Source organism: Echinops telfairi, unplaced genomic scaffold (genome assembly GCF_000313985.2).
Source record: "Echinops telfairi isolate 266 unplaced genomic scaffold, ASM31398v2 ScPeMD7_655;HRSCAF=1070, whole genome shotgun sequence".
Taxonomy (NCBI): Eukaryota; Metazoa; Chordata; class Mammalia; order Afrosoricida; family Tenrecidae; genus Echinops; species Echinops telfairi.
This window is the reverse complement of record NW_022104553.1, coordinates 10,430,054-10,455,696: the sequence shown is the minus strand read 5'-3', so window position 1 is coordinate 10,455,696 and position 25,643 is coordinate 10,430,054. Positions and strand designations below refer to the sequence as shown.

Sequence of the window (25,643 nt, the reverse complement as noted above, 5' to 3'; positions counted from 1 at the left end):
GCTTGTTCCTGTCCCGCGGGGCGAACCCTGAGCTGCGGAACAAGGAGGGCGACACGGCGTGGGACCTGACCCCGGAACGCTCCGACGTGTGGTTCGCGCTCCAGCTGAACCGCAAGCTGCGGCTGGGCGTGGGCAACCGGGCCATCCGCACCGAGAAGATCATCTGCAGGTGGGATTCCAGGGCGCCGTGAGTGCTGTCGTGAGGGCCGGGGCACGGAGCTGCTGCCGAGAGTCGTGGGAGACGTGGGGCCCGTTTGCGGGGCGATGGCCGGACAAGATGAGGACTGCGATCTGTGCACGGGACTAGCCGCGGCAGGTGTCTTGCGGCCGCTCCACTTAGCGCGACTTTTCCCAGCGCCCCATCTGATATTTGGGACGCGCTTCTGCTGCACCATCGTTCTGTGTTGATCTGAAATTCACACTTAACTGGGCATCTTGTGTTTCATCTGCTCACTCCGCTCCCCTAAAACCACCCCACATCCGAGTCTCCCCAGCCCCTCCTTATACCCAGGGGGGCCTCATCCTTGGTCTCGTTCCTCGGTCCCATCTCCCCCTCTGTCCCCAGGGACGTGGCGCGGGGCTACGAGAACGTGCCCATTCCGTGCGTCAACGGTGTGGACGGGGAGCCCTGCCCCGAGGACTACAAGTACATCTCTGAGAACTGCGAGACGTCTATGATGAATATCGACCGCAACATCACCCACCTGCAGGTGAGCGTGTGGAAGAGGGGTGCGCAGGGATCCCCCCCTTCGGAGAGATAGCTGGGTTTTGTCTCGTTCGACTTGGGACCCCAACCACCCTACCTCCAACGTGGACCCCAGAAAAGGTAGTGGCTGGGGGTCAGGCCACTGAGCTGACCCTCTCCTCCCCACCCAGCACTGCACATGTGTGGACGACTGCTCCAGCTCCAACTGCCTGTGTGGCCAGCTCAGTATCCGGTGCTGGTATGACAAGGTGCGTGCCTGCCCAGCCATGGGCCCTTTCCCCTTGCCTTCTCCCCTGAGGGCCAAGTGACCCAGGGCAGAGCAGCTCCTGGGGATATCCTGGGACACTGCCCGGGCCCCAGGGTGTGCAAATCGAGGGTGCCTCTGTGCTTGGTCTCAGCCTGCGTGGCCTCTGCCAGCCAGGGTGAGGTCACCAGTGCGTTTTCCTTTGGAGTATTGAGGGTCCTGGGTGGGCACCACGTAGACCCTTTCTCTGGGCCCCAGGACGGGCGGCTGCTGCAGGAGTTTAACAAGATTGAGCCCCCCCTGATATTCGAGTGTAACCAGGCCTGCTCCTGCTGGAGGAACTGCAAGAACCGTGTGGTGCAGAGCGGCATCAAGTGAGCTCACCCCCTTTGTCCACACAGAACGAGGGGCCCCTCCTCCCTCAGGTGTTTGCAGGCCCCGTCACCCGACATCACCCTCCTTCCTCCCCCCAGGGTGCGGCTACAGCTCTACAGGACAGCCAAGATGGGCTGGGGCGTCCGCGCCCTGCAGACCATCCCCCAGGGGACCTTCATCTGCGAGTGAGTGCCCTGGGCATCCGGGAACCTGAGGGTGAAGAGAGGGCATGCAGTCATTGCCCAGACCTCCCTTTCTGTCCACCTACTACTGGCCAGCCTTCCTCGAACCCCTCCCACAGCATCACTCGGCCCAGACCCAGAGCCTTTGTCACGCCTCGCCCACGTCCCCCTTCCTCCTTACCCTCATGCAGCTCTGAGCCTAACACCCTCACCCCTGCCTCCTGGGGAAAGGCAGCCCTGGGCTTGAGTCCCTCAGACGTGGTGACCTCGGCCAATTTCCTGCACCTGCTGGGCTTCAAAATGGAGAGGCACCTTTCTGTCCTCGTTTTCAGTGGCCTTGTCTGTCTCCGCCAGTTCCTCCTCAGCCCAGCCTCTATCCGCCCACTCCTCCGGCTCCTTCCAACTTACTCTTTAGCTAACCCAGCTCCCCTAGCCAGGAGTCCCTGAGGGGTGCAAACAGCTAGTACGCACGGCCGCTAACCCACGTCTACCCAGAAGTACAGTGAAAGAAAGACCTGGTGATCACATCCCGAAAAACCAGCCATTGAAAACTAACCTGAGAGCACAGTTTTACTGGGCCACACCTCAGGCGCCAAGGGTCAGAATCAAGTCAATAGCAGGTGGGGGGGCAGCTTCCATTGTTCCCCTCCCTCCGGATCCTCTCCACTCCTCCACCAAGTAGCCCCCTTCATCCTGGGCCTCTGCCCATCCACTCACTTTCCCAATCTGACCCTGCCCTCCCCCTCTAGATGCTGCCCTCTTTTCTGACCCTCCCCCACTTCCACACCCCTTCGACTGTGGAACCCCCGGTCCTGGGCCACTCCACTTTCTCCCTTTGTTGCTCAGTGTGCTCCTTCCTCTCAGCCCGGCTCCTTCCATCTCCCTGGACTGGGGGCAGCCCTGAGCCCTCCTGTCCTCCAGCCCTGCATGCTCCCCCCCCCCTGCTGGGTACACAAACCATTATGTGTCTCCGCCCAAGCGAGTTTCCCGACCAGAACCGCCAGGGATACTAATCCCCAGAGGCCTGGCTCTCCAGGCATCCTCTTGTGGGTCTCAAACCCGGCTCTCTAACTTTCCCCTTTTGACTTCTCCAAGTCATCCCTGGGCCCCCTGCCTCTCGCTGCCCCGACAACTGCTTATCCTGCCTGCTGCTCTGTAGGGAGCCTGGATTGTGGGGTCCTCCCCTGTCCCAGGCTCCTCTAGGTGATATCCAACTTCCTCCACCAGCCTGGGACACATGGGTCTATAGGACTTGGCTTTCAGGAGAGGGAGGACCTGAAGCCTTCTCCCCAAGAGCCCAGCCCACCTTCAGAATGTCCACTTCCTGCCCAACAGGTATGTCGGGGAGCTGATCTCTGATGCCGAGGCCGACGTGAGAGAGGACGATTCTTACCTCTTCGACTTAGACAACAAGGTGGGCAGGAAGCTCCGCTGCCCCCATTCTGTCCTTGGGAGTCGGGGCTGGCTGGCCACTTGTAGGTGGGCCCCCGGCAAGCGGGATAGGGGAGATGCAGTCCTGGCCTTGCCTTCAGGACGGTGAGGTGTACTGCATCGATGCCCGTTACTACGGCAACATCAGCCGCTTCATCAACCACCTGTGCGACCCCAACATCATCCCCGTCCGGGTCTTCATGCTGCACCAAGACCTGCGGTTCCCACGCATCGCCTTCTTCAGCTCCCGAGACATCCGGACCGGGGAGGAGCTGGGGTGAGGCGTCTCAGGGCCTGGCGCCCCTAGGTCCAGCCTCAGTGGGGGGGGGTAGAGTGAGCCCGGGACCAGAAGGCTGGGAAGCACTCGGTTCCCCAGGTGGGTTCGAAAGAGATTCTGAGTCCGTTCATGGCTGGACCCCTGGGTGTTTCTTAAGAGCACTGAGCGATGGTGAGGGCACAGGTCTAAAGAAGGAGGTCCGCACAAGGAAGGGTGTGGCGGTCGCCCGGGGAAGATGGGGTGGGAGCCTGAGGACCTCCTGGGGTTACTCAGGCCAGCTGGCTCTAGGTCTCAATCACTGACAGGTTTGACTATGGTGACCGCTTCTGGGACATCAAAAGCAAATACTTCACCTGCCAGTGTGGCTCCGAGAAGTGCAAGCACTCCGCTGAGGCCATTGCCCTGGAGCAGAGCCGCCTGGCCCGCCTGGACCCCCACCCCGAGCTGCTGCCGGACCTTGGCTCCCTGGCCCCTGTCAACCCTTGAGAACGGACCACACTTGCCCCCCCAGCCCATGGCCCCCCTGCGTCAGCAGCCTCCTCTGCCACTGGTTGCTCACAGCCCACGCTGGGGGCAGCACTGCCAGCTTCCCCCACCCTAGCCCTTGACACATTTCTGGGCAGAGACCCCAGCCAGGCCCCGGAGGTCTGACAGGCCCCCTCTCCCAGAGCTGGTTCCTCCCTGGGAGCGCCACTTCAGGGCTGGCCGTCCCCCTGTTCCCTGCCCTTAGCTGAAATCGGATACATTGAAATCAGGTCTCTTTGCCAGCTGATTTCTCTGGTTCTCATTAAACGTCAGGTTTGGTAATGACTTGCCTGGGTGACTGTGGGCGGGGCGGCGGGCAGGTGAGTCCAAGGGGTGAGGAAGCAGGCCGGACAGGCGTGGTTGGTGTGGACACTTGCCCAGAGGGACCGCAGGGTGGGGGGCCACTTTGGGGCAGGGGCTGACCAAGCCCTGGAAAACAATGGGACACTTAATCTTGGGCCCCAGGGTGTGGCACAAAAATAACCCCCAGGGTCGCTCTGAGGTCCTTTGTAAAACCAGGAAGGGTTTCCTCTGAGGACCGCGGGCTCCCTCCGTGCCCGCCTCCAGCTGGCTCAGCCCTCTGAGCCCACTGGGCGAGGACTGGACCAGGAACTGGAGTGCCAGGGACCACAGGCGGGGGTGGGGCCATGACGTGGCCAGAAGGCGGGGCAGGTGGCAGGTGAGCCGCCAGGTCTCCCTGCTCCAATCACTCCGGAGACTGAGCCATGGGGCAACACAAGGAGGAGGCCAACGGTGAGGCTGGCTGGCATGGAGGCCGAGACCCCGCAGAGGGAGGAGAGCGAGGGGGAGTGGGGCCACGCCTGGGCCCCTGCAGGACACCGGTGGTGGCTGGGCTGTTCCCAAGGAGAGGAGCTGAAGAGAGCTGTGGGTCCCCCAGGGGAGGGCCCAGGGGAACCCACTGATGGGAAGCCACAGGGCTGGGTTGCAGGGCGGGGGAGGGGTCCTGAGTAAGTGTGACCCTTGGCAGGCGGCCGCCCCAGCTGGTGTGGGCCAGCTGGGGTGAGGAGGCTTGTCATACAGAGGTGGGATTGAGTGCCTGGGAAGAGAGCAGGGAGAGTTGCAGCCTGGACTTAAGCCCTCGAAGGAGGCAGTTTGAAAGGGTCCTGAGCCTGGGGTGGGGCAGGCGCTAAGAGGAGCATGGGGGGGCTGGGTCCCAGGGAGGCGTAAGGGCTGGGTGCCTGTGAGTGGGGAGGAGCTGGAGCCTGGGCAGTGAGGGCTCTAAGGGGCTGGGGACTAGGACCCCAAGCCTCTGGGATCTAAAAGGAGTGATAAAGGGGTATTATTGCTGCTGCTCTGAGGAGTTAGGAGCTGGGGGGCTCTTTGCAGATGGGGATCTGGGCACAGGATTTCGGGGTGCCTGAGGGATAGGGGCAAAGGTTCTGCAGTTTCTCTCGGGGGCTGAGGAATAAGGCCCCCCGGAGCCTGCCTCAGGTGTCCAGAGAAACAGGTGTCGGGCTTCTGGTGGGAAGGGAAGGGGACCTATCCTAGGGAGCCCGGTGGGCAGTAAGGGCTGGGCCTGCCTGTGAGATCCTGAAGGGGCTGGGGGCCTGGACTTCTGATCTGGAGGAGAGGCAGCCTTGAGGGAGGGGCCTTCCTGAGGGAAGGGGTGGTGAGAAAGTACCAAGCAGACTTCCTGGACTGGCCTTAGGTCAATCATTGACCTGTAAAATAGAGTCCGGGAAAATGAGCCCCACCCCTCCCCAGCCTCTGGCCCAGTCTTCCTCCCGCCCTCCCTACCAGGGGACCTGTCTACCTATCCACCTCCTTCCCTGGGTGCTCAGAGAGGACCAGGAACAGGCCACCGTCCCAACTGCCAGCCTCAGCTGTCACCATGACTTCCGATGGGAGCAAAGGGTGGCTTGGGGACTCCAGTGTCTCCCGGAGGCATCAGGCCAGAGAGTGAAAGGAGGCCCCGCTGAGACAGAAGACAGATGTGTGGGCAGCTGCGTGATCTCCCAGGACGAGGGGAGGACTCAGATAGCTGTGGTCCTAGGGCAGGGTATGGGGGAGAGGGATGAGGCTGCGGGTGCCAGAGCCACGGAGATGGCTGGACCCAGAGTCCCACGTCCAGTGGGAGGGAGACAGGAGAACCAGGCCAGAGTGGAGCCAGGAAACCCACTTGCCCCAGACTGACGGCCTTGACATGTGAGCCGGAAATGGCTCATAAAGCCCCCTCCCACCTCCTGCCAAAGCCCCAAGCAGAGTTCAAGGTCTGGCGCCCAGCCCGCCCCCCACGCTCCTCTGCCAGATAGAAGTGGGGAGGGCCAGGGGGTGAATGAAGGGAGAGCGTCCCCTCTGGGTCTCATTCTCCACCCTCCTCCCGGTCCCGTTCAGGGAAACCAGTCAAATATGACCCCTCCTTCCGAGGCCCGATCAAGAGCAGGTGAGTCTGGGCCCCAGTGGGTTGGGCCTGGCTTCACGGGGTGCTTGCTGAAACTGGTGAGGTGCTGGTGACAAAAGAAAAGGGGCGGGCCTGTGTGCGGGAGGCTGGGGGGGGACATTCCCGAGTTGTATACTTCTGTTAACATTTTACTAAAAAGTTTTTAGGGGTGCCCTGCCACCCCTGCCCCCAAAGAGAAATCTTGAAAAATGTGGACCTCTACTCTCTAGTTCTGTACTCCTCCCCTGCCCCCCACCCCCTCCCCACCCTGGGGTCCTGAGCCCAGGCCCCCCCTGCCTCCCCCAGGGGCTGCACGGACGTCATCTGCTGCGTACTCTTCCTGCTCTTCATTCTGGGTTACGTCGCGGTGGGCATCGTGGGTGAGTGTCCGGCTGCCCAGAGCTGGGGCAGTAGCCCAGGGAGGACCAGGTCTAGCTGCTCCCGACCCAAGTCCCCACCCCCAGTGACGGCCCTGGTTTCTGTCTCCAGCCTGGGTGTACGGAGACCCTCGGCAAGTGCTCTACCCCAGGAACTCCACCGGGGCGTACTGCGGGCTGGGGCAGAACAAGTGAGTGTGATGGAAGGGGGGCGGGGGTGGCAGGGCACCGCTCCCCTCACCCCTGGTCCATACGCAACACGGCTCCTCCACTCCCTGCCTCACAGCCACAGTGGGCCTGAAGCCCATGGCCACGGCCGGGGAGGAAGGTTCTGTTGCCAGAATTGGGAGGCTGTGCAGTCACGAGGTGCCCCTTGGTGGTGCAAACCCTGGCCAAGCAGCGCTCGATGACTAGCCTGAGGTTGACAGTTCAAACACCCCCAGAGGCAACTGGGAAGCCAGCCTGGCAATCAGCTGCTGGCATGGCCTCTCATGGAGCCAGTCCGCCTTGCCCTCGGGAGCTGCCTTGGGTGAGGCGGAACGGGCGGCCCGTGGCTGGCTTCTAGGCATAGTTGAGCGCACGGGTCTACGGTGTGGAGACCCACGCCGGCTGGCATGCCAGTGCTGTGTGCATGGCCTCTCTGATGTGTAACAGTCTGATTGACATCTGATTCACGCACAGCGCAGCACGATCTCACCCCGAGTTGTGCAGTCATCACCACCATCCGTGGGGGGACGCTTTCTTCCTTGTTATCCGCTCCCCCTCCCCCCGCCATCACGCTAAGGAACTCGTCAGCTAGTGACTGTCTCTGTAGTTTTACCTACGCCGGATTCGATATAAAGAAAATCTTACACACACACACAAGACAAACAAAAACCACCTAGCAACTATAACAAACTGAAAACAGAAAAGCCTCGTGCCCAAAGGCAGCAGGAAATGATAGAGACTAAACCTATGAAAAAGGGTTGAGAGATGCTCGGGGGGTCAATCTTAACCCCACTGTATCTGCATTGATCCGCTTGGCAGTGCACCCTGCCATATTCGAGGGACTCAGTGGAGGCGTCCTCCCCACTGGAACACTGGTTGCAGGGCCTGATAGGCCCTTTCTGAGCTTCGAGTTCCTGCTCCGAGACCCAAGGATGATTCCCGAAGGGCTGGTGTTAATTCTAGCGTTAGCATGCAGTCAGTTTCAATTCAACGGATAATGAAACCTCTGAACACGGACTGTGTTCCCGGCAGGCGCTGTGCTTTGCACACCCCAGCTCAGGGAAACCTGGTGAGGGAGGTGTTTTCTATAGACAGAACCATGGCTGTGAGGGGCCGTGGCCACGAGCTAGTGTGCAGGAATGGCTCCAGAGTACACAGGGGCAATGATGCTGAGAATCATGGGCGTCACTCCACCACTTCCACTGGAGGGAACTTCCCTGGATGGGTGTAACATGCCCTTCCTGCACTAGACGCACTGTACCACTGAGAAAGCGCTGGCCGGCAATTCTCCCCCCTCCCCACTGCAGTCCTGACCTGGCCCTGATACCACCACACTCTCCCCTCCCACAGGGACAAACCCTATCTCTTGTACTTCAACATCTTCAACTGCATCCTGGCTACCAACATCATCACGGCCGCTGCAAGCAGCCTGCAGTGCCCCACGCCCCAGGTCAGAGCCCATTCTGCCTCTGCCCCAGCCCGCCATGCCCCCTCCCCACAGCCTTGAATGCCAGCCCCTTCACATACTCTGTGGCCCCCAGGTGTGTGTGTCCTCCTGCCCGGAATCCTCCTGGACAGTGGACGCTAGCTCGTTCTCCCAGACCGTCGGGGAGGTTTTCTACGCGGCCAACAGGAACGTTTGTGTGCCAGGCGTGCCCCCTGAGATGGTGAGGGCCGCCCCAGCATCCCTGAGACGGGTCACGAGCACACGGGGTGGAGGGTCGCCAGTGAGGCTCTGCTGTGGAGGACAGGGCCAGCTGAGCGCAAGGAGGGACTCCCCCTCCCTCCTGCCGCCCTGCCATCTCTTCTCTTCTCTCCCTCTGTGTCTGTCTGCCCTGCCCCTCTCCCTCCCTCCCTCCCCCTCAGCCAGTGCTCACGAGCCTGAAGCAAGAGTTCTGCCCCAGTTTCCTCCTCCCTTCCAGTCCAGGTGAGAAGTACCCATCTTTCTCGTCTAAGATGGTGTGGCTCCAACGAGAATGCCAGGCCGGGAGGGTCTCTGCTGCACGACCCTGCCCTCGGGTCCCCTGTGTGGATGGGGCACTGTCTGTGGGCCCGTGAGTCCCTGGGTGGCACCAATGGCTTGCACCTGATGAAAGGCGCCCTCTCGGCCCAGTTGGCCATTCAAATCCACCAGCTGCTCTGAGGGTGAAAGATGAGGCCGGCCGTTCCCACAAAGGTTTACCGTCTCAGAGGCTCCGTGTGGTCACGAGGGTTGGATCTGACTCCAGGCCAGCGGGTGTGCTAGCCTCAAGGTTGGCTTCCAGCCCCGCCCCCCCGGAGGCATCTCAGAAGAAAGGCAAGGTCACCGCCATGCTACTCTGCAGCCCCAGGGGCTCGTGATGAGTGGAATTGACTAGACCCTGCAGGCTTGGTACTTTGTGCCAGGCCCTGGGGAGGGAGGCAGGGAAGGTGACGACTGCTTCCTGCCTGGGGGGGCGGGGCATTCTGGAAAGGGAGAGCAGAGATGCTCACAGAGAGAGCAACGCCTCTGAACACATCCATGGGTGAATCTATACACACACACACACACACACACACGCACAAACCCCAACGCCAGACCCACAGCCATCCAGTCACTATCTAGGGTCCCGCGGCTCTGTAAATCTGTATCAGATCAGACAGCCTTGTCTTTCCTCGAAGGAACTTCTTGTTGGTTTAGGCTGCAAACTCTAGATTAGCGGTCCGATGCTTACCCATCGGTGCCACCAGCACCTACACACACGCACACATACTACACACACAAGGGGTTGTAGGTACATGGGGAAATGGTGCCCAAACAGTCCAGCTGAAAGTGGCTTGGTCGTAGGACAATATTTGACGCCCCCACCCCCACCCATCGACACTTCTTTCCACCAGTAACTGTTCTTGGTTGGGGTTTCTTTAAAGCATGAACATCGATCACCAGTCCCCAGTTGTATGTCCCAAAAGAACGACTCCGAGTCCACGAGCTCTCGGTCCCAGGGCTGGAACTTTCCAGCGCTGTGATCTTGGGCTGCTCAACGTCTCAGAGCTGGGTTGCCTTGTCTCTGGAATGTTGGTGGCCACAAAAAGCCAAGTGGCCGGACAAAGCCTTGACAGTCGTGGGTTCTGTAGGCACAGAGCAGGTGCCCCCGGAGCTGGGGGGCTGAGAAGGTTTCCTGGAGGCCGGGAGGGGAGCCGGAGCCAAGGCTCCTGGCAGGCAGGAGAAAAATCTAATTCAGGGGCAGGGAACCTTTTTTTTCTGCCGAGGGCCCTTTGGATATTCATCGCATCAATCACGGGCCAGACAAAATCATCAACTTAAAAGCTTGCTCTATTGGGTCAAACTCAGCTCTAATGAGATGGCCAGAGGAGCCCGGGTACCATCGTGGTCCCACACTGGGCTGCCAACTGCAAGGTCAGCCGTTTGAAACCACAAGTGGCTTCATGGGAGAAAGAGGGCTTTCCACATCTGTCGAGAGTGACAGCCTCAGAGACCCAAAAGGGCAGTAAGTGGGCATTGCCTCGATGGCAGTGAGTTTGGGGTTTTGGAATCAGGGTCTGCTTTTCTTGGGGGTGGGGGGTGCAATGCTGCTTTAGATCATTGCACTGGCATTGCGTGCCCGTCTGCGGTCTCCTTAAAGGCTGGCTCCGGTTGTCGGGCCAGAGGCTCTAGTTCAGGCCCCGGGGGTGAAGGCCTGAACTGAGGCTCTGCAGTGGCTGGGGGCAGGGAGGGGTGGAAGTCGGGAGGGGCTGCGAGGAGACCCACTGCGCTGCTACGGGGTCCGTGCCCACTCAGAGCTGCCTTCTAGGACAGAGTAGACCCGCCCCTGTGGGCTTCCCAGGCTGCCACTATGCAAGTAGAGAGCGTCATCTTGCTCCGGCGGGTTCAAAGTGCTGACCCCGTCATGGGCGGGTTAGCAGCCCACTCCACCACCACAGCCCCCGGTGACTGGGCATTTTAGGGCAGGAGCTGCCACAGGGTGGTGTGCAACAGAGCAGTCGGCTCTGCTGACCCCCAGCGGGAACCATTACTCCTCCCTGCCCTGGGGGATCTGTGGGGTGGGGGTGGGGGGTGGCAGAGACTTGGAGCTGAGCTCTGGACGGGCCCACCTGGTCCCGCCACTCTCTGCAGCTCTGGGGCGCTGTTTCCCGTGGCCCAACAGTACGCAGCCAGAGCTCCCTGGGATCACAGGCAACATCTCCCAGGGCATCAGGTGGGTCTCCCTGCCCCTCCCACCACCTACCTCTACCACACTGCCCTCCTCCTCCCTCCCGAGAGCCTGTGTGACCCCATCTCCCCGACAGCGGCCTTCTTGACAGCCTGAATGCCCGTGACATCAGCGTCAAGGTCTTTGAAGATTTTGCCCATTCCTGGTATTGGATCCTTATGTGAGTCCCCCATCCTCCTGGCCTCTCCCCTCCCCGCTCCTCTCTCCCCCAGTCCACCAGCAGAGACAGACCTCAGACGCCTGAGGTTGGGAACAGGGAAGCAAGAGCCAGAGGCCAGAATGGCCCCAGGCCCAGCTGGATTGAGGAGGGAGATGTCTCATCCAGATACACTAGGGGTGGGGTGGGGGGGTCTCTGCACTTGATCTTAGCCAAAAGGCCGAGAAGTGATGGGGTGGGGGGGTGTCTCTGAAAGAGGAAAGATTTGAGCAGCCAGGGGTGACCCTGGCTGGCTTCACCCTGCCTGCAGTGCCCTCGGCATAGCTCTGGTCCTCAGCCTGCTGTTTATCCTGCTGCTGCGCCTGGTGGCCGGGCCCCTGGTGCTGGTGCTGATCCTGGGGGTGCTGGCTGTGCTGGCATATGGCATCTACCACTGCTGGCAGGAGTACCGAGTGTTGCGGGACAAGGGCGCCTCCATCACCCAGCTGGGCTTCACCTTCAACCTCAGCGCCTACCGCAGTGTGCAGGAGACCTGGCTAGCTGCTTGTGAGTGCCCCCCGCCCCCCGCGAGTCCCAAAGGCTGCCCAGGCCCAGCCTGCCCGCCCCGTCTGCCCACAGTGATCCTGCTGGCGGTCCTGGAAGGCGTGCTGTTGCTGATGCTCATCTTCCTGCGGCAGCGCATCCGCATTGCCATCGCCCTCCTGAAGGAGGCCAGCCGGTCAGGGCCTGCTCCCAGGGAGGCGGGCCCAGGGGAGGCCGGGGGACAAGGACAGGGCAGCGTGAGGTTCACACCACGATGCGACTTCGCTTAGCTGTACAGTGGGAGCCCTGACCACGGTCCCCGCTGCGGGGTTGTCTTAGGGAGCCCGTGAGTTCGTGTCTGTCCAGGACCAAGCGCTCCATTGGGGCAGGAGAATGACTTGTCCTCCTGGGGTGGTTGATGGGTAGGATGGAGGCCACCACCTCTTTCCAGCCAAGACCTGTCCCATCCATGGAGCAGCCTGTGGACCGTCGGAGACCCTACCTGAGGGCGGAGGGGAGGGAGTCGTCTCTCTGACATAGGTCTCCCGTCAGGATCCTGTGAGCTCAATTTGTTCCATTCAGTTCACCCAGCAAGCACCTACTGTGTACTGGGCCCCACCCAGGCACCAGGATGCTACCAGAGAGACCCTGTGCCTGCGGCTGCCCCCAGCCTGCAGGCGTGGGCCCTGGCCAAGGCCCGGCCGTGCCGTTAAGCATCCTTGTCTCCCTGCAGGGCTGTGGGGTACATGATGTCTACCATGTTCTACCCACTGGTCACCTTTGTCCTCCTGGTCATCTGCATCGCCTACTGGGCCATGACGGCTCTGTATCCTTTGCCCCTGTGGCCGGAGTCCTGGGGCTGGGGGCAGGGCACCGCTTGCCTTCATGCTGTGGGAAGAAGGCTCCCCTGGAGGGGACTGACAACATCTGTACACAGGGGAAGGGGCGGGCACAGGCTGCACTTCAGCTCCCCCTCTGCAGAGGATGTTGGGGCCCCTGTGTGCCAAAAAAACGGTTGTGCTCAACTCCCAACCTAAGAGGAGCCCTGGTGGCATAGCCGTTACCCATTGGGCTGCTAACTGCAAGGTCAGCAGTTCAAAATCGCCTGCCCCTGCTCTGGAGACAGACGGGGCTTTCTGCGTCCTTCCAGAGTTCCAGTCTTGGAAACCCAGCGGGGCAGTTCACCCCGTCCGGGAAGGTCGTTAGGGTCGGCATTGCGTCGGTGGCAGGCAGTTTGCTTTGGGATTTTACTAACCTAAACGTTGACGGCCCGAACCCGTTCAGTAGCTCGGTGGTGACGGAGGAAAACCTTGGGGTGCAGTCCTACCCGGGAGCATCCGGAGGGCAGCGGGTTTGTTCGGGGCGGTTTGCACAAGCACGGAGCGGCCCTGGGAAAAGGACCTGCGGAGGGAGACCCTGTGTGACCTTCTTTTCCTTGACTTTGCCTTTGGGTACCTGGCCACTTCAGGGCAACCCCAGTACGTCCTGTGGGCACCCAACACGAGTGTGTCCGGCTGTGAGAAAGCATCCATGAATGAGTCCTGTGACCCTCTGGTGAGGAGGGGCAGGGTGGGCCGGGAGTGGCACCAGCAGACACCAGGGGCGGGGAGCCCAGGGCTCACGTGTGTTCTCGGGTGCTGTCAGAACAGAAAGACCGCACATGGGAGGCTTAGACAAGCACACGCATCTTCTCAGTCTGAATCCAGGCTCACTCCTCATTCTGTGTCTGTCCTTCGTGCCTCTGCTCCCCATTGGTCGTCCTGTGACTTGGCATTGGACTCCCCCAGCTGTGCTTGCTCCCCCGGTCTGCTCACCGTATCTCCAGAGACTGATCTAAAACCCATACTTGCTCATTCACATAGCAAGGAGAATCCATTCTCAAAATTATAACCACAGGCATAAGGGTTAGCCTTTATAACACGCACACGTATTTGGAGAGGGGGACATGATGCAATCCGTTAACGGCGGCCTGCTGACCCAAATCCCTCACTGGACTTAGAAGATTGAGGCCCAGAGAGGGCAAGCCACTCACTCAAGGTCATGCAGGTGCCCCAGCACAAGGGACTTCCCCTGACTCTTGATCTTGTACTCCCAAACCCACCCATTAGGCAGAGATGGCTCCTGAGGTTGAGAAGCAGCAGGAGAAGCCGGAGGTCAGGGACAGGCTCTGGGGCCCTCCCTCCCCAGGGTCTCCCACCCTTGAGGGCCTGGAACGTGTTCCCCTGCTGTCTGAGCCCGTCCACTCACGGTACAATGGAGACCATTACAATGCATGCCCCACGGGTGGCTGAGAGAGTAAGGGACACGCTGGGTACACAGGGAGTTTAGTACAATGCCTGGCACCAGATAAGAACTTGATAACATGTGCTTGGGTTTCCTTTATTTTAAGCCTTTCTCCTTGGGAACGCAGTCTGCCTGGGCAGTAGATATCTGGGCACTCCTTGTCGGGCATGGTTGCTTCCAGAAACTGCTCGGTGAGGTGCCCAGGGCATGGCCCTGGGCCCAGCCTGCTTGGAATTTCGCCCCTGAGCCTTGCTCATCTCAGCTGGCACTGTGGGCTGGGCAGCAGGCATCAGACCCGCTCTGCTTGAAAGAGAAGGGCGGCTCAGTGACATTGACAGGGAACCTACTATGTGCAGTCACATGTATACAGTGCCCCAAATGACCTGATCCTGGCTTCAACTTGCTCGAGATCTAGTAGCACATAGACAAACCCACTGTCACAGGCGAAGTCAAAAGTGGTTTGTTTATTTTCTTACGTTAAAAATGTGAGCATATACCAGGGGCGGCCACTACCAAGATTTTTGTCCCATTTGCCAGAAAGGACTGTTTCTTATCCCTTGGTTTTGACCTTGTGTTGGGGATCTTTTACACCACACACAAGATCATCGTACGATGAAGCCCTGTACCTGTCACTCAGATCCCACAACCTGCCGCTTTCTGTATTTCTTGTTTCCTCCCTGCCCTCACTCCCTACCTGTAACTTCTCCCCTCCCGCTGGAGGTTTCTGAAGCAAATGCTGCATATCGTGCAATTTCTTCTGAAAACACATCAGGAGCCATCTCAACAGATCAAGCCATTGAAAAACATCACCACCGTACCAAGGAGCGAGCCCTGGTGGTGTAGTGATTATGCATTGGGCTGTTAACTGCAAGGTCAGCAGTTTGAAACCACCAGCCGCTCCTCGGGAGAAAGATGGGCCGTCTAGTCTCATAGAAACTCTCTAGTAACTAACTAGTTAGTCAGTCTCCGAGACTAGTGGCTATGTGCTGACATGGACTCCATGGCAGCGAGTTTAGTGTTTTGAGTTTTAACCATGATAGCTTTGTGCCATTAAGTGTTCAGCTACTAACCGAACAGAGGTTAGTGTTTGCCTAGAAACCCATCCAGAGGTGCCCTGGAAAAAGGCATGGTGATCCCTTTCTGAAAGATCATCACCATTGCACACCGCCTGGAGTAGTTGTACTATCACCTCCAGCCAGGTGATACTATCACCTCCAGCCAGGTGAACCTATCATGTAACTGCTGGTCTGTTCCATTTCACCAAAGAACGTCCTGGTGACTGTAATGGAGGCTGTGCTGTGAGGCTTCTAGGTCAGACCGGAGGTCCCCAGAGACCTGCAGGGAGGGACAGCTAAGAGTGCAGGTCGGAGCCGGGCACTGAGTCCACGCTACCGCAGCACACATCACTACACCTCTCCCCAGGTGGCCTCGGGGCACTGTGTCCATTGAGACCAAAGGAAGCCAAGTCCACTTACACAAGTGCTGTTTGAAAGCAGTTTGAGCCCAGACATGATGCCCCTGGCTCCCCTAGCTCAGACGGGCAGCCTGGGAATGGGCAGAGGTCATGACTCCACAGAGCTCTCTGACGCCTCCTCTGCCCTCCTAGGCCGAGCAGACAAACTTCTCGTGTCCAGGGATGAAGTGTGTCTTCCAGGGCTACTTGTCTACGGGCCTGGTACAGCGTTCCCTCTTCAACCTGCAAATCTACGGCATCCTAGGACTCTTCTGGACTGTCAACTGGGTACTGGCCCTGGGCCAGTGCGTCCTGGCCGGGGCCTTCGCCTCTTTCTACTGGGCCTTCCTCAAGCCCCAGGACATCCCCACCTTCCCCCTGAGTTCGGCCTTCATCCGCACACTCCGGTAAGCCTGGGGCCAGGGCCTGGGAGTTAGCCAAGCGGGTGCATCAGGGCATCCGAGGCTACCTCTGACCACCCACTTCCCTCCACAGTTACCACACTGGGTCGCTGGCCTTCGGCGCCCTCATCTTGTCCCTGGTGCAGCTGGCCCGGGTCATTCTGGAGTACATTGACCACAAGCTGAGAAGTGAGTTGGGGGTTGGGGCTGGTAACGGGCTGGTGGAGGGGCTGGATCCTCAGGGCGAGTCTGTCAGAGGCTTTGTGGCCAAACTCTGGCCTCTCCCGCCCCCAGAAGCCCAGAACCCGGTGGCCCGCTGCATCATGTGTTGCTTCAAATGCTGCCTGTGGTGTCTAGAGAAATTCATCAAGTTCCTGAACTACAATGCATATATCATGGTGAGCCGCCACCCAAAAAAGCCTCTTGCGCCCGTGCCCATGGGCGCGGGCCCTGACTAACCCCGGGCAGGCTGACCTCAGGTAACTCTGACCTCCGCCCTCCCCCCAGATCGCCATCTATGGCAAGAATTTCTGCACCTCAGCCAAAAACGCCTTCATGCTGCTCATGAGAAACATCCTCAGGTCAGCCTGTCCCTGAGCCCCTCTTTGGTCGCCTCCCCGGCGCTCCCACCCAAGCCAGACGCACGGGCCAGACGGGCCCTGGGCTGGGGCTCAGTCCAAGACTGCACAGTTTGCATCTCAAAACCTGAACAATGCTCATGGGTCACTGGCCCTTCAAATCAGGGGATGGACCTTGTTCCCATCCCTGCCGGGCCTCTCACCCCAACCCCCCCCCCCTCCCGGTACAGGGTGGTGGTTCTGGATAACGTCACAGACCTGCTGCTGTTCTTCGGGAAACTGCTGGTGGTGGGAGGCATCGGTGAGGACCAGAGTCGGGGGTCCTGGGGACAGTAGGCAGGGGGTTCAGGGTGGGGGTCGGGGGATCCTCTAGGAGCAGCACTCACCTCCAGGCCTCTCCCGCAGGGGTCTTGTCGTTCTTCTTTTTCTCCGGCCGCATCCAGGGGCTGGGTAAGGACTTCGAGAATCCCAACCTCAACTATTACTGGCTGCCCATCATGGTGAGTGTGCCCCCGTCTCTGCCTTGCCCCTCGCCTCCCCCCAGGAACCCAGCAGCCCCAACGGGCCCTGTGTCTTGCAGACCTGCGTCCTGGGGGCCTACGTCATCGCCAGCGGCTTCTTCAGCGTTTTTGGCATGTGTGTGGACACGCTCTTCCTCTGCTTCTGTAAGTGACACCCCGACCACTGCCCCCCACCTTCCAGGTGGGGGACTACACAGAGACGTGACGCCTCTAGAAGCTATACTTCATCAACCAGCAGTCAGAGAGGGCCTCTTGGGACATCCTCTGGGCACACAAGGGGGGAAGAAAGGCAAGAGTGAGCCCCAGGAAGGATTAGTTCCAAGGCAACGCCTTGGCCACCTTCCCCGGAAAGCTAGGTGGTTCTAGTGAAAAGGGCGTGCTTTACCAACTGTGTACATTTAGATCGCTGCTTTCAATAGACGCTAGGAGCCCCGGTGGTGTAGTGGATAATGTGTTGGGCTAACAACCACAAAGTCTGCAGTTTGAACCTGCCAGCACCCCCTTGGGAGAAAGGTGAGGCTTTTCCCCCCTGTACAGATTGACAACCTTGGAAGCCCACAGGGATAGTGCTAACCTGCCCTATAGGATTGCTATCAGTCAAAATGGACTCGACAGTGTTTGGTTTTTTGGGGGGAGGCTTTTATAAGATTGGTTGTTTGGACCCCACCGTCCACAGTGCCCCAGAAGAAAGACCTTGTTCATCTGCCTCTGTAGATTGCTGTTGCCACTTTTAACGGCCATCAGCTTAATTCCAACCCACAGCAATCCCACGGATTGTTCTGTAGGCTCAGACTGCTAGGACTGTCTCCCCAGGCGCCCTGGGGTGGGTTTAAACTGTCCACCATGTGGTCAATGTTCACCACAGCCAAGAACTCACTCACCGCCATGGAGGCGATTCTGACTCCCTGGGACTCCGTAGGACAGGGTAGAACTGCCCCTGCGGGTTTCTGAGGCAGTAACTGCCCAAGAGTAGAAAGCCCTGCCTTTCTCCCTCAGCCAAAAACCGGTGGGGGAAAAAATTACAGCACTCCTATGGTGCGCAAATTCCACTCGGTAACGCACGGGGTCGCCTTTAGTCAGAACCCTTTCTCCGCAAAGGGCTTGTTTTGGGGGTTTGCTTTGGGTGCACGGATTTCTGGAGGATTGGCAGGCTCTGGAGCAACTGACGTGCACTGCGCACCTTGTCACCCACCGCGCTCTAGGAAGCATAGTGTCACTGACCTAACTTTGCAAGAAGGAAGTGCGACTAGGAAGGTGGTGCACCCTGGATCCACCGGCACGCGCCTCCCCCGCCCCCAGTCCCTGATTTTCCACGGGGTGGGGGTGTCCGTTCTGACCGGCCTGTGTTGCGGCTCAGTGGAAGACCTGGAGCGGAACGACGGCTCTCTGGACCGACCTTACTACATGTCCAAGTCCCTCCTGCAGATTCTGGGCAAGAAGAACGAGGCGCCCCCGGGGGACAAGAAGAAGAAAAAGAAGTGAGAAGCCCGCCCTGCCCCCATCGCGGGCCTGCGCCGCCGGTACAGCGCCCGGCTCCGCTCCGACTCCCAGACTGTGATTTTGTAGTAAACACGTCTTATTAAAGACTGATGCTTTGAAGAAAAAAAAACACCTGATACTTTGTTTTCTCAACAAGCCTAAAACTTGCCATTTTTCCCGCCAAGGCTCTTTAAAACACACCGCCCGCTCAGGCGCCCCCCGACGGGTAAAAAGGCGCCAGCGGGGTTTGGCGTCTCCCCTCAGCCAATCAGCTTCGTTTCCGGGTCACGTGCCAGAGAGCTGATTGGCCAGCTGTCTCGGGGGGCGGTGCCGGGTCACGAGGCACTCGCGGACCAATGGGAGGCGCGGAACCCGGCGGAGGGGCGGTCTCGGGGCGGGGCGAGGGAAACACCTGAGCGTTAAAGGGCCAGCTCAGCCCTCGGGCTCCAATCCCCTGTCCGGCTCCGGGGCTCTCGCCGTGGCTGCTTTGCGGAGACGATGACCGTGGAGCCACGGCGCCCGGACGGATCCCGAGGATCGCTGGCGCTGGGGGTCCCCAGGGACGATGGGGCTCGGGGGTCCGCCTCCATCCTCCTGCTGCTGTGGTCTCTGGCTGGATTCGCAGCCGGGGTCCGGGACCACTTCTCCCTGGTGAGTCGCCCCTCGCCCGGCCCCTTTCATACTCAGCGTCCCGGCCCGGTGCCTCCCTCTGGGCTCCGAGCCCTGCGGTCACCCTCCTCCCCGCCCCTGTCCCAGGGGGTCCCGCGTCCCCGTCCATCCGTCCGCACAGTCACACGTTGGTCCGTCTGCTCCCGTCGCAGGTGCGGCCGTCGGTGGCCACGGAGCAGCAGCTATGGGTCAGCGGAAAGCGCATTGGCTCGGTGGACGCCTTCCGCATCCCACTCATCACCGCCACGCCTCGGGGCACGCTCCTTGCCTTCGCCGAAGCCCGAAAATTATCCGAGTACGATCAGGGGGCCAAGTTCATCGCCCTGCGGAGGTCCACTGACCAGGGTATGCAGATGCCTGCGTGGCAGTAGTGGGTGTAGGTTGCATGGGTCGGGAGACTGTAGGGTGCGAGGGTGATTGGAGGCTGGAAACCTCAGAGGTGATGTTGCTGGTGCTGTTGTTAGTAAGTGCGGTCCACTGGGTTCGGACTCCTAGCGACGCTGCAGATGACAAGAAAACACTGCCTTGTCCCGCTATGTCTTGACTTATAAAATTCCATCCATAGCCACTCCCGGACCCCCTACTTCTCTGTCTTCCCATCCTTGCCCTCCCTCCCTCTCTCGGGAACCTCCAACGGCTGTTCCCTTTGGCATACAAGACTTTGTCTTGCTTTTGACCCACAGAGTAATGGGCTGATACAACAATACGTGGCCTTGTGTGATGCACTCACTTCTCTCCAGGGCCATCCATGTCATGAGGTGCTTCATGTTTTCATTTGCTTGTTTGTGCAGTGCAATGCACAGTATTCCGATGTGTGTATGGACCCAAGTTTCTTTCTATTTAAAACGTTATTATTAATTGGGGGTTAATACAGATATCATTCCATAGTTCAACCAAGTTTCGTTTTCCATTCTTCTACCGATGGACCTTTGGACTGTTTCCAACTTCTTGCTATTGTGACCCGTGATGTGCTGAACACGGAAGTGCATCTGTCCGTTCTTGCTGGGGCTGGTTCTTCCCTAGGGCATATGCCCCGCAGAAGTGTTGTGGGATTTCTATTGCCACGTGTTTGAGGCGGCGCTCTGTCGCTTTCCGCAGTGGTTGTACAGGCGTAAGTTGATTTTGTGTTGGAAGGTGAGAAGGCCGATGGGGAAAAGTAAAACCTGGCAAGAGATAGGAGGACGCTTGGGCGTGTGGGATTGAGATTTTAAAGAGGGGACACTTGAGCAGAGGCTCAAAGCAGGTGCCGGCGAGCCTGGTGGAGGAAGAGTGCTCCAGGCAGAGGTGTCAGCCTGTGCGAAGGCCCCAAGGGACAGTGGCCCTGGGGGTGGCTGGCTGGAGAGCGTCAGGAAAGAACAGGAGACAAGGTCAGAGGTAAGGAGGGACAGATCTTGTAGGGCCTCCAGGCCATTAGACCTGGGCGTCCCTTACAGAAAGCAAGAAACTGTTGGTGAATTGGTGGAAAGGGAGGGTCCCTGGACGGCGCCAATGGCTCTGTGCTCAGGCACCAACTGACAGATGGGTGGTGGACTCCACCCAGAAGGCTTCACCAGAACAGCCTGGCCCCCTGCTCCCGGAAGTTCACCGTCAGAACCCACTCAGCTGCAATGGTTTGTTGGGTCTCACCCTGACCGTCTCCCATTTGTCTCTTCAGGGGACACGTGGTCCCCAACAGAGTTCATCATAGACGACGGGGAGACCCCCGACGGGCTGAACCTAGGGGCGGTGGTGAGCGATGCGGAGACGGGCACGGTGTTCCTTTTCTACACCCTCTGCGCTCACTACACCGGCTGCCGAGTGGCCTCCACCATGTTCGTGTGGAGCAAGGATGACGGCCTTTCCTGGAGCAAACCCCAGAACCTCTCCCTGGACATCGGCACCGAGGTGTTTGCCCCTGGACCCGGCTCAGGCATTCAGGTGTTTATCCTGGGATGGTGGGGGCAAGGTACTGTTTTGTGGGGAATCTGGCAGACACCCCAAGAGGGGCTTCTTCTTCCACCGCCCACCCCTTGACTCTGTCTTAAGAGGAACTTGTGCAGTCAGGCGGCCCATCGTAGGTGGGATTCAACAGAAGCAAAGGAACGCCAGGAGAAACGGGCCCCCGAGGAAACGTAGAATACAGTGAACCCTCGTTTATCGCGGTTCATCCATTCTAGACCCTACCGTGATAAATGAAATCCCGCGAAGTAGGATTCCTTATTTGTAAATCAAATATTTTCGTAGTTAGAGCATAGAGGACATGAAGAAACACCCTTTAGTCACCATTACACTCGTATTACCCAATTTATTACACGAAAAAGGGAAAATACAGTAAAACATTTTGGACAATGATCATTTATTATTTATTATATTATTTATGGCATCAAGCATGTACAGTATGAGCCAATCAGTGGCAGTAATGACAGAGCATGCGCTGTTACGCCAAAACCGCGATAGAGTGAAGCCGCGGAAGTCGAAGCGCGAAGTGGCGAGGGTTCACTGTATTATCACTGGTCTGTCACCAGGGCTGTTCTGGTCCGTGTGGTACAAACTAGAGCGAGCCACCCCTTGCTTTAGGCAGAGATAGCCCGTGCCAGGGTACACAGTCGGCAAAGAGAATAGGGCAGGTGTGAGCTCCCGTGTGCCCCCTGGGCTAGGTCCTTGCCAACTGTGTCCAGCCGCACACCTTGCACGTCCTGACAGGCTAATTCTGAAAGAGCAGCTGAGTTCAGATACCGGGGGTTTGTGGGATCCTCCTGGGACCCCCACTGAGCAAGGAAGACCGAAGGGGACCACCCATGTCTTCATTGAACATTGGGGCCAGGCGATGGTCCCACCCAATGTGGGTGCCCCTTCTGTGCCTTTGCCCCTGCCGTGCCTCCCTCTGACACCCAGCACCTCGCGTCCCGCAGAAGCAGTGGGAGCCCCGGAAGGGCAGGCTCATCGTGTGTGGGCACGGGACCCTGGAGCGGGACGGCGTCTACTGCCTGCTCAGTGATGACCACGGCGCCTCCTGGCACTACGGGAGCGGGATCACGGGCATCCCCTACGGCAAGCCCAAGAGGGACCAAGACTTCAGTCCCGACGAGTGCCAGGTCAGGCATGCCCACGGCCGCCCCACCTGCTTTCTCAGGAGCAGGGCCTGGCTGCCCTGCTCTGCCCCCCCGTGTGGCCCTGTTCCCTTCAGGCACTGAGGCGTGTGCCCTGGCCCATCTCCCCCCCGCCGGGCTCCCCCTGAGGCCCTGGTCTCTCCCCTCAGCCCTATGAGCTCCCCGATGGCTCCGTCGTCATCAACACCCGGAACCAGAACAATTACCACTGCCACTGCCGGATGATCCTCCGCAGCTATGACGCGTGTGACACGCTGCGGCCCCGCGACGTGACCTTCGACACAGAGCTGGTGGACCCCGTGGTGGCTGCCGGAGTTCTGGCCACCAACGGCGGCATTGTCTTCTTCTCCAACCCAGCCCACCAATACTTGCGTGAGTGCCTGGAGGGTGGGGTCCGCTGAGGGAGCCCGGGTCCCGAGAGGGGTCCAGGCTGAGCCCCTCCTTTCCCTGACTGCCATCTCCCTAGGGGTGAACCTGACCCTGCGCTGGAGCTTCAGCAATGGTACCTCGTGGCAGAATGAGAGGCTCCAGCTATGGCCAGGGCCCAGTGGCTACTCCTCGCTGGCTGTCCTGGAGGACACCATGCGTGGGACACAGCAGGCCCCACAGCTGTACATCCTGTATGAGAAGGGACAACACAAGTACACAGAGAGCATCTCCCTGGTCCGAGTCAACATCTACAGGAAGCCCTGAGTCATCCCTCTGTCACAGGGCCAGGAGGCCCCGGGACACATGAATCGTCAGGACCAGGGATCTACGGAGAGATCTGCTGGGGGTGCCTGAAAGATCACTCCACCTGCCTCAGGCTGCCCTTTTGCAGACTCCACAGGAAATCATGGTTAACAGGAAAAGCCTGCCTTTGGGTCGGTCGCACATAGGAAGTCCAGCCCTCACCTGGAAGCACATCCTTCCCACAGCCCTGCTTGCGGCCCCACTACTTTCTCTGCTGTCTTCGAGATTACGTGGGACCCAGGTAGGCCCGTGGGATTTTACCTCAGCATCGACAGACCACAGCTTCCTCCCTGTGGGCGGAGGGAGAGACTGTCATGGAGGCGGTGAAGTCCCGGAAGCTCAGGGTATTTGGTTTTAGGGTGAGGCGCTAAGTGTCCCCCCACTCCTCTCACCCCAATCCTATTTATGAATCAATGTTTGTAACTTAAAATTTTCAATTAATAGAGAATGGCCATTCGTAGCATCTTTATGGTTCTGTCGATATACATCCTCATGTCTGCTTTTCTCAAGCACACGCGTGACTTGGGAATGAGTTCAAGGAGGGAACTGGTGTGCTTATCTCCCATGAAGCATGGCCGATTGTGTTAGACAGGGTTCTCTAGAGAGATAAAACCAGATTGCTGATAATTTTATATATATATTTATAAAGATAGATAGATATAACACAAGAAATGAACTGTTAAATTATAAACAGATAGATATATAACACAAGTAATGAACTGTTAAGTTATAAACAGATAGATAAATACATAGTACAAGAAATGAACAGTTAAATTATAAACAGATAGATATATAATACAAGAAATGAACAGTTAAATTATAAACAGATAGATATATAACACAAGTAATGAACTGTAGGTTAAATGTAGGTCCTTTTTTGTTTTTGTTTTTTTTAATTGTTTTATTAGGGGCTCATACAACTCTTATCACAATCCATACATATATCAATTGTATAAAGCACATTTGTACATTCATTGCCCTCATCATCCTCAAAACATTTGCTCTTCACTTAAGCCCCTGGCATCAGCTCCTCATTTTTTCCCTCCCTCCCCACTCTCCCTTCCTCATGAACACTTGATAATTTATAAATTGTTATTTTGTCATATCTCGCCCTGTCTGACGTCTCCCTTCACCCACTTTTCTGTTGTCCATCCCCCAGGGTCCTCCCTGGAGGTCACATGTAGATCCTTGTAATCAGTTCCCCCTTTACACCCCACCCTCCCGGTCTGAGTACTGCTGTCCACTCTGCTGGGGCCTCTGCAGCCTCCACCACTCGGGCCTCTGTCCTCCACTGGAGGCTCTCTTGATGGTTGCAGGATTCCTTAGTTCCTGAGATGCTTAGGCTTACACCTAGTGGTGGTCACTCCCTGAGAGGGAGTCTTCTACCCTTTCTTTTACTGGCTGTTAGTCACAAAGACTTGGGGGTAGAACAGCCAGACCCAGCCATTTCACATTACCACCCCATCCGTAGTCATCACTGTTACCCTGTTTCCCCGAAAGTAAGACATCCCCCGAAAATAAGACCTACTTACAGCTTTGCCTCTCACTGACGTATCAGGCATCCCCCGAAAATAAAACCTCCCTGAAAATAAGCCCCCCCCCAAGCTACCGTAACTTTGGACTCTGGACCATAGCGGTGGGCACCGCCATGCAGCCGGAGCAGACAGGAAGTATGAGGTCTCTTTTAATAAAACAATAATGTGTACCGTATTCTTCATGGAAAAATAAGACATCCCCTGAAAATAAGACCTAGCGCATCTTTGGAGCAAAAATTAATATAAGACACAGTCTTATTTTGGGGGAAACAGGTGCTGTCAAGCTGATTCCAGTTCATAACAGTCCGATGGACAACAGCGTGAGCCACTACCCGGCCTGTCGCATCCTCACAGTGGCTGCTCTGTGTAAGTCAATTATTGCAGCCCCTGTGTCAGGCCTTCTCATTGGGGGTCTTTCTCTGGTTTGATGACAACTTACCAGCTGGATTGGACCTCAACGTAAAGAAAATCAAGACCCTCCAACAATGGTTGTAGCCGTCCATTTACCAGGAGCTGCCAACCACATCTACCTGATTCAGCAGAGGACACGGAACAAGAGACACCATCACTGACATCAGATGGATCTTGGCGGAAAGCAGAGCGTACCAGAAAGCTGTTTACTTGTGTTTGACTATGTCAAGGTATACGACTGTGGAGATCGTAACCAACTCTGGGTAACCTTAAAAAGAATGGGATGCCCCTGCCCCCGGAAGAATTTACTTGAGAGGACAGCACTGAAGCTGCAGTTAGGGGAGGGGGACATGTCTGATCAGAGCAAATGGGAGCAGTTATGGGGAGGAAGAGACAGTGGAGCACATCCTGACCCACCAGGCCTGGAGGACGACATCCCCACTCTGAACAGCCAATGGACAGAGTGGACATTATGGCTGATCCCACTATGAGACACGCCGTCCCTTGATGGCCCCGAGCTCTAAGGGGGACAACACTGCAGACTCAGTGTCGGGACTGGCCCAGACTGACCCTGAGACACCGAGGCAAACCACTAAAAGCGTGCAGCAGAGCAACTGTGGGAACAGAGCAGAGAGCCCCCGAGGGAGTACAAAGGACAGACTTGGGGGGCCAGAGCATGGTATCCCATTGGTCCTGACTGAAGGACACGCCTAGAGATCAAAACTCAGACCGTGATCTACTTACAGGTTTTTCTTTCTGCTTAAAATATTTTTCTTTTAATTAATTTATTCTGTGGGTAATTGGTTTCCTTTTTTGTTGCCATCGCTGTGTTCTCACTGATCGCCTATCTTGCTATGGCTTGGTTTTTGATGCATATTATTATCTCTACAGATCTATC

General features: G+C 58.0%; 3 protein-coding genes across 3 annotated transcripts in view; all 3 read left to right on the top strand.

Annotated features, from left to right (window-relative positions):
• The window catches only part of EHMT2 (euchromatic histone lysine methyltransferase 2), a 15,940-nt gene extending 11,918 nt beyond the window's left edge, over positions 1–4,022 (top strand). Inside the window, exons 21-28 of the mRNA XM_004711804.2 lie at positions 2–169; positions 566–710; positions 877–954; positions 1,209–1,324; positions 1,424–1,510; positions 2,843–2,921; positions 3,040–3,215; positions 3,521–4,022. Coding sequence (XP_004711861.1) covers positions 2–169; positions 566–710; positions 877–954; positions 1,209–1,324; positions 1,424–1,510; positions 2,843–2,921; positions 3,040–3,215; positions 3,521–3,701 — 1,030 coding nt within the window. The 3' untranslated portion in view covers positions 3,702–4,022. The remainder of the gene's footprint in view (position 1; positions 170–565; positions 711–876; positions 955–1,208; positions 1,325–1,423; positions 1,511–2,842; positions 2,922–3,039; positions 3,216–3,520) is intronic.
• A 421-nt stretch (positions 4,023–4,443) lies between these two features.
• SLC44A4 (solute carrier family 44 member 4) lies at positions 4,444–18,433 on the top strand. Its single transcript, XM_045293011.1, has 21 exons — positions 4,444–4,493; positions 6,096–6,144; positions 6,448–6,521; positions 6,631–6,709; positions 8,076–8,175; positions 8,267–8,392; positions 8,592–8,652; positions 10,819–10,900; positions 10,992–11,075; positions 11,383–11,618; positions 11,691–11,790; positions 12,328–12,420; positions 13,046–13,148; positions 15,484–15,737; positions 15,826–15,920; positions 16,026–16,129; positions 16,239–16,312; positions 16,540–16,610; positions 16,715–16,809; positions 16,890–16,974; positions 18,188–18,433. Exons 1-21 carry the CDS (start codon positions 4,466–4,468, stop codon positions 18,310–18,312), a joined length of 2,118 nt encoding a protein of 705 aa, XP_045148946.1. The 5' UTR covers positions 4,444–4,465; the 3' UTR covers positions 18,313–18,433.
• A 332-nt stretch (positions 18,434–18,765) lies between these two features.
• NEU1 (neuraminidase 1) lies at positions 18,766–23,262 on the top strand. The gene is made up of 6 exons (XM_004711802.2): positions 18,766–18,960; positions 19,131–19,323; positions 20,633–20,895; positions 21,870–22,052; positions 22,217–22,439; positions 22,534–23,262. The coding sequence occupies exons 1-6, from the start codon at positions 18,808–18,810 to the stop codon at positions 22,758–22,760; spliced, it is 1,242 nt and encodes a 413-aa protein (XP_004711859.1). The 5' UTR covers positions 18,766–18,807; the 3' UTR covers positions 22,761–23,262.
• The last annotated feature ends 2,381 nt before the right edge of the window (positions 23,263–25,643 follow it).

Excerpts from the sequence above, each read along its gene's own strand:
- SLC44A4 (XM_045293011.1), top strand. The coding sequence starts at position 4,466 with ATGGGGCAACACAAGGAGGAGGCCAACG. Across the intron at positions 8,176-8,266 it reads TGCAGTGCCCCACGCCCCAG|GTGTGTGTGTCCTCCTGCCC; the intron begins GTCAGAGCCCAT and ends TGTGGCCCCCAG. Across the intron at positions 11,076-11,382 it reads TCCTGGTATTGGATCCTTAT|TGCCCTCGGCATAGCTCTGG; the intron begins GTGAGTCCCCCA and ends CCCTGCCTGCAG.
- NEU1 (XM_004711802.2), top strand. The coding sequence starts at position 18,808 with ATGACCGTGGAGCCACGGCGCCCGGACGGATCCCGAGGATCGCTGGCG. Across the intron at positions 22,053-22,216 it reads TCAGTCCCGACGAGTGCCAG|CCCTATGAGCTCCCCGATGG; the intron begins GTCAGGCATGCC and ends CTCTCCCCTCAG. Across the intron at positions 22,440-22,533 it reads CCCAGCCCACCAATACTTGC|GGGTGAACCTGACCCTGCGC; the intron begins GTGAGTGCCTGG and ends CCATCTCCCTAG.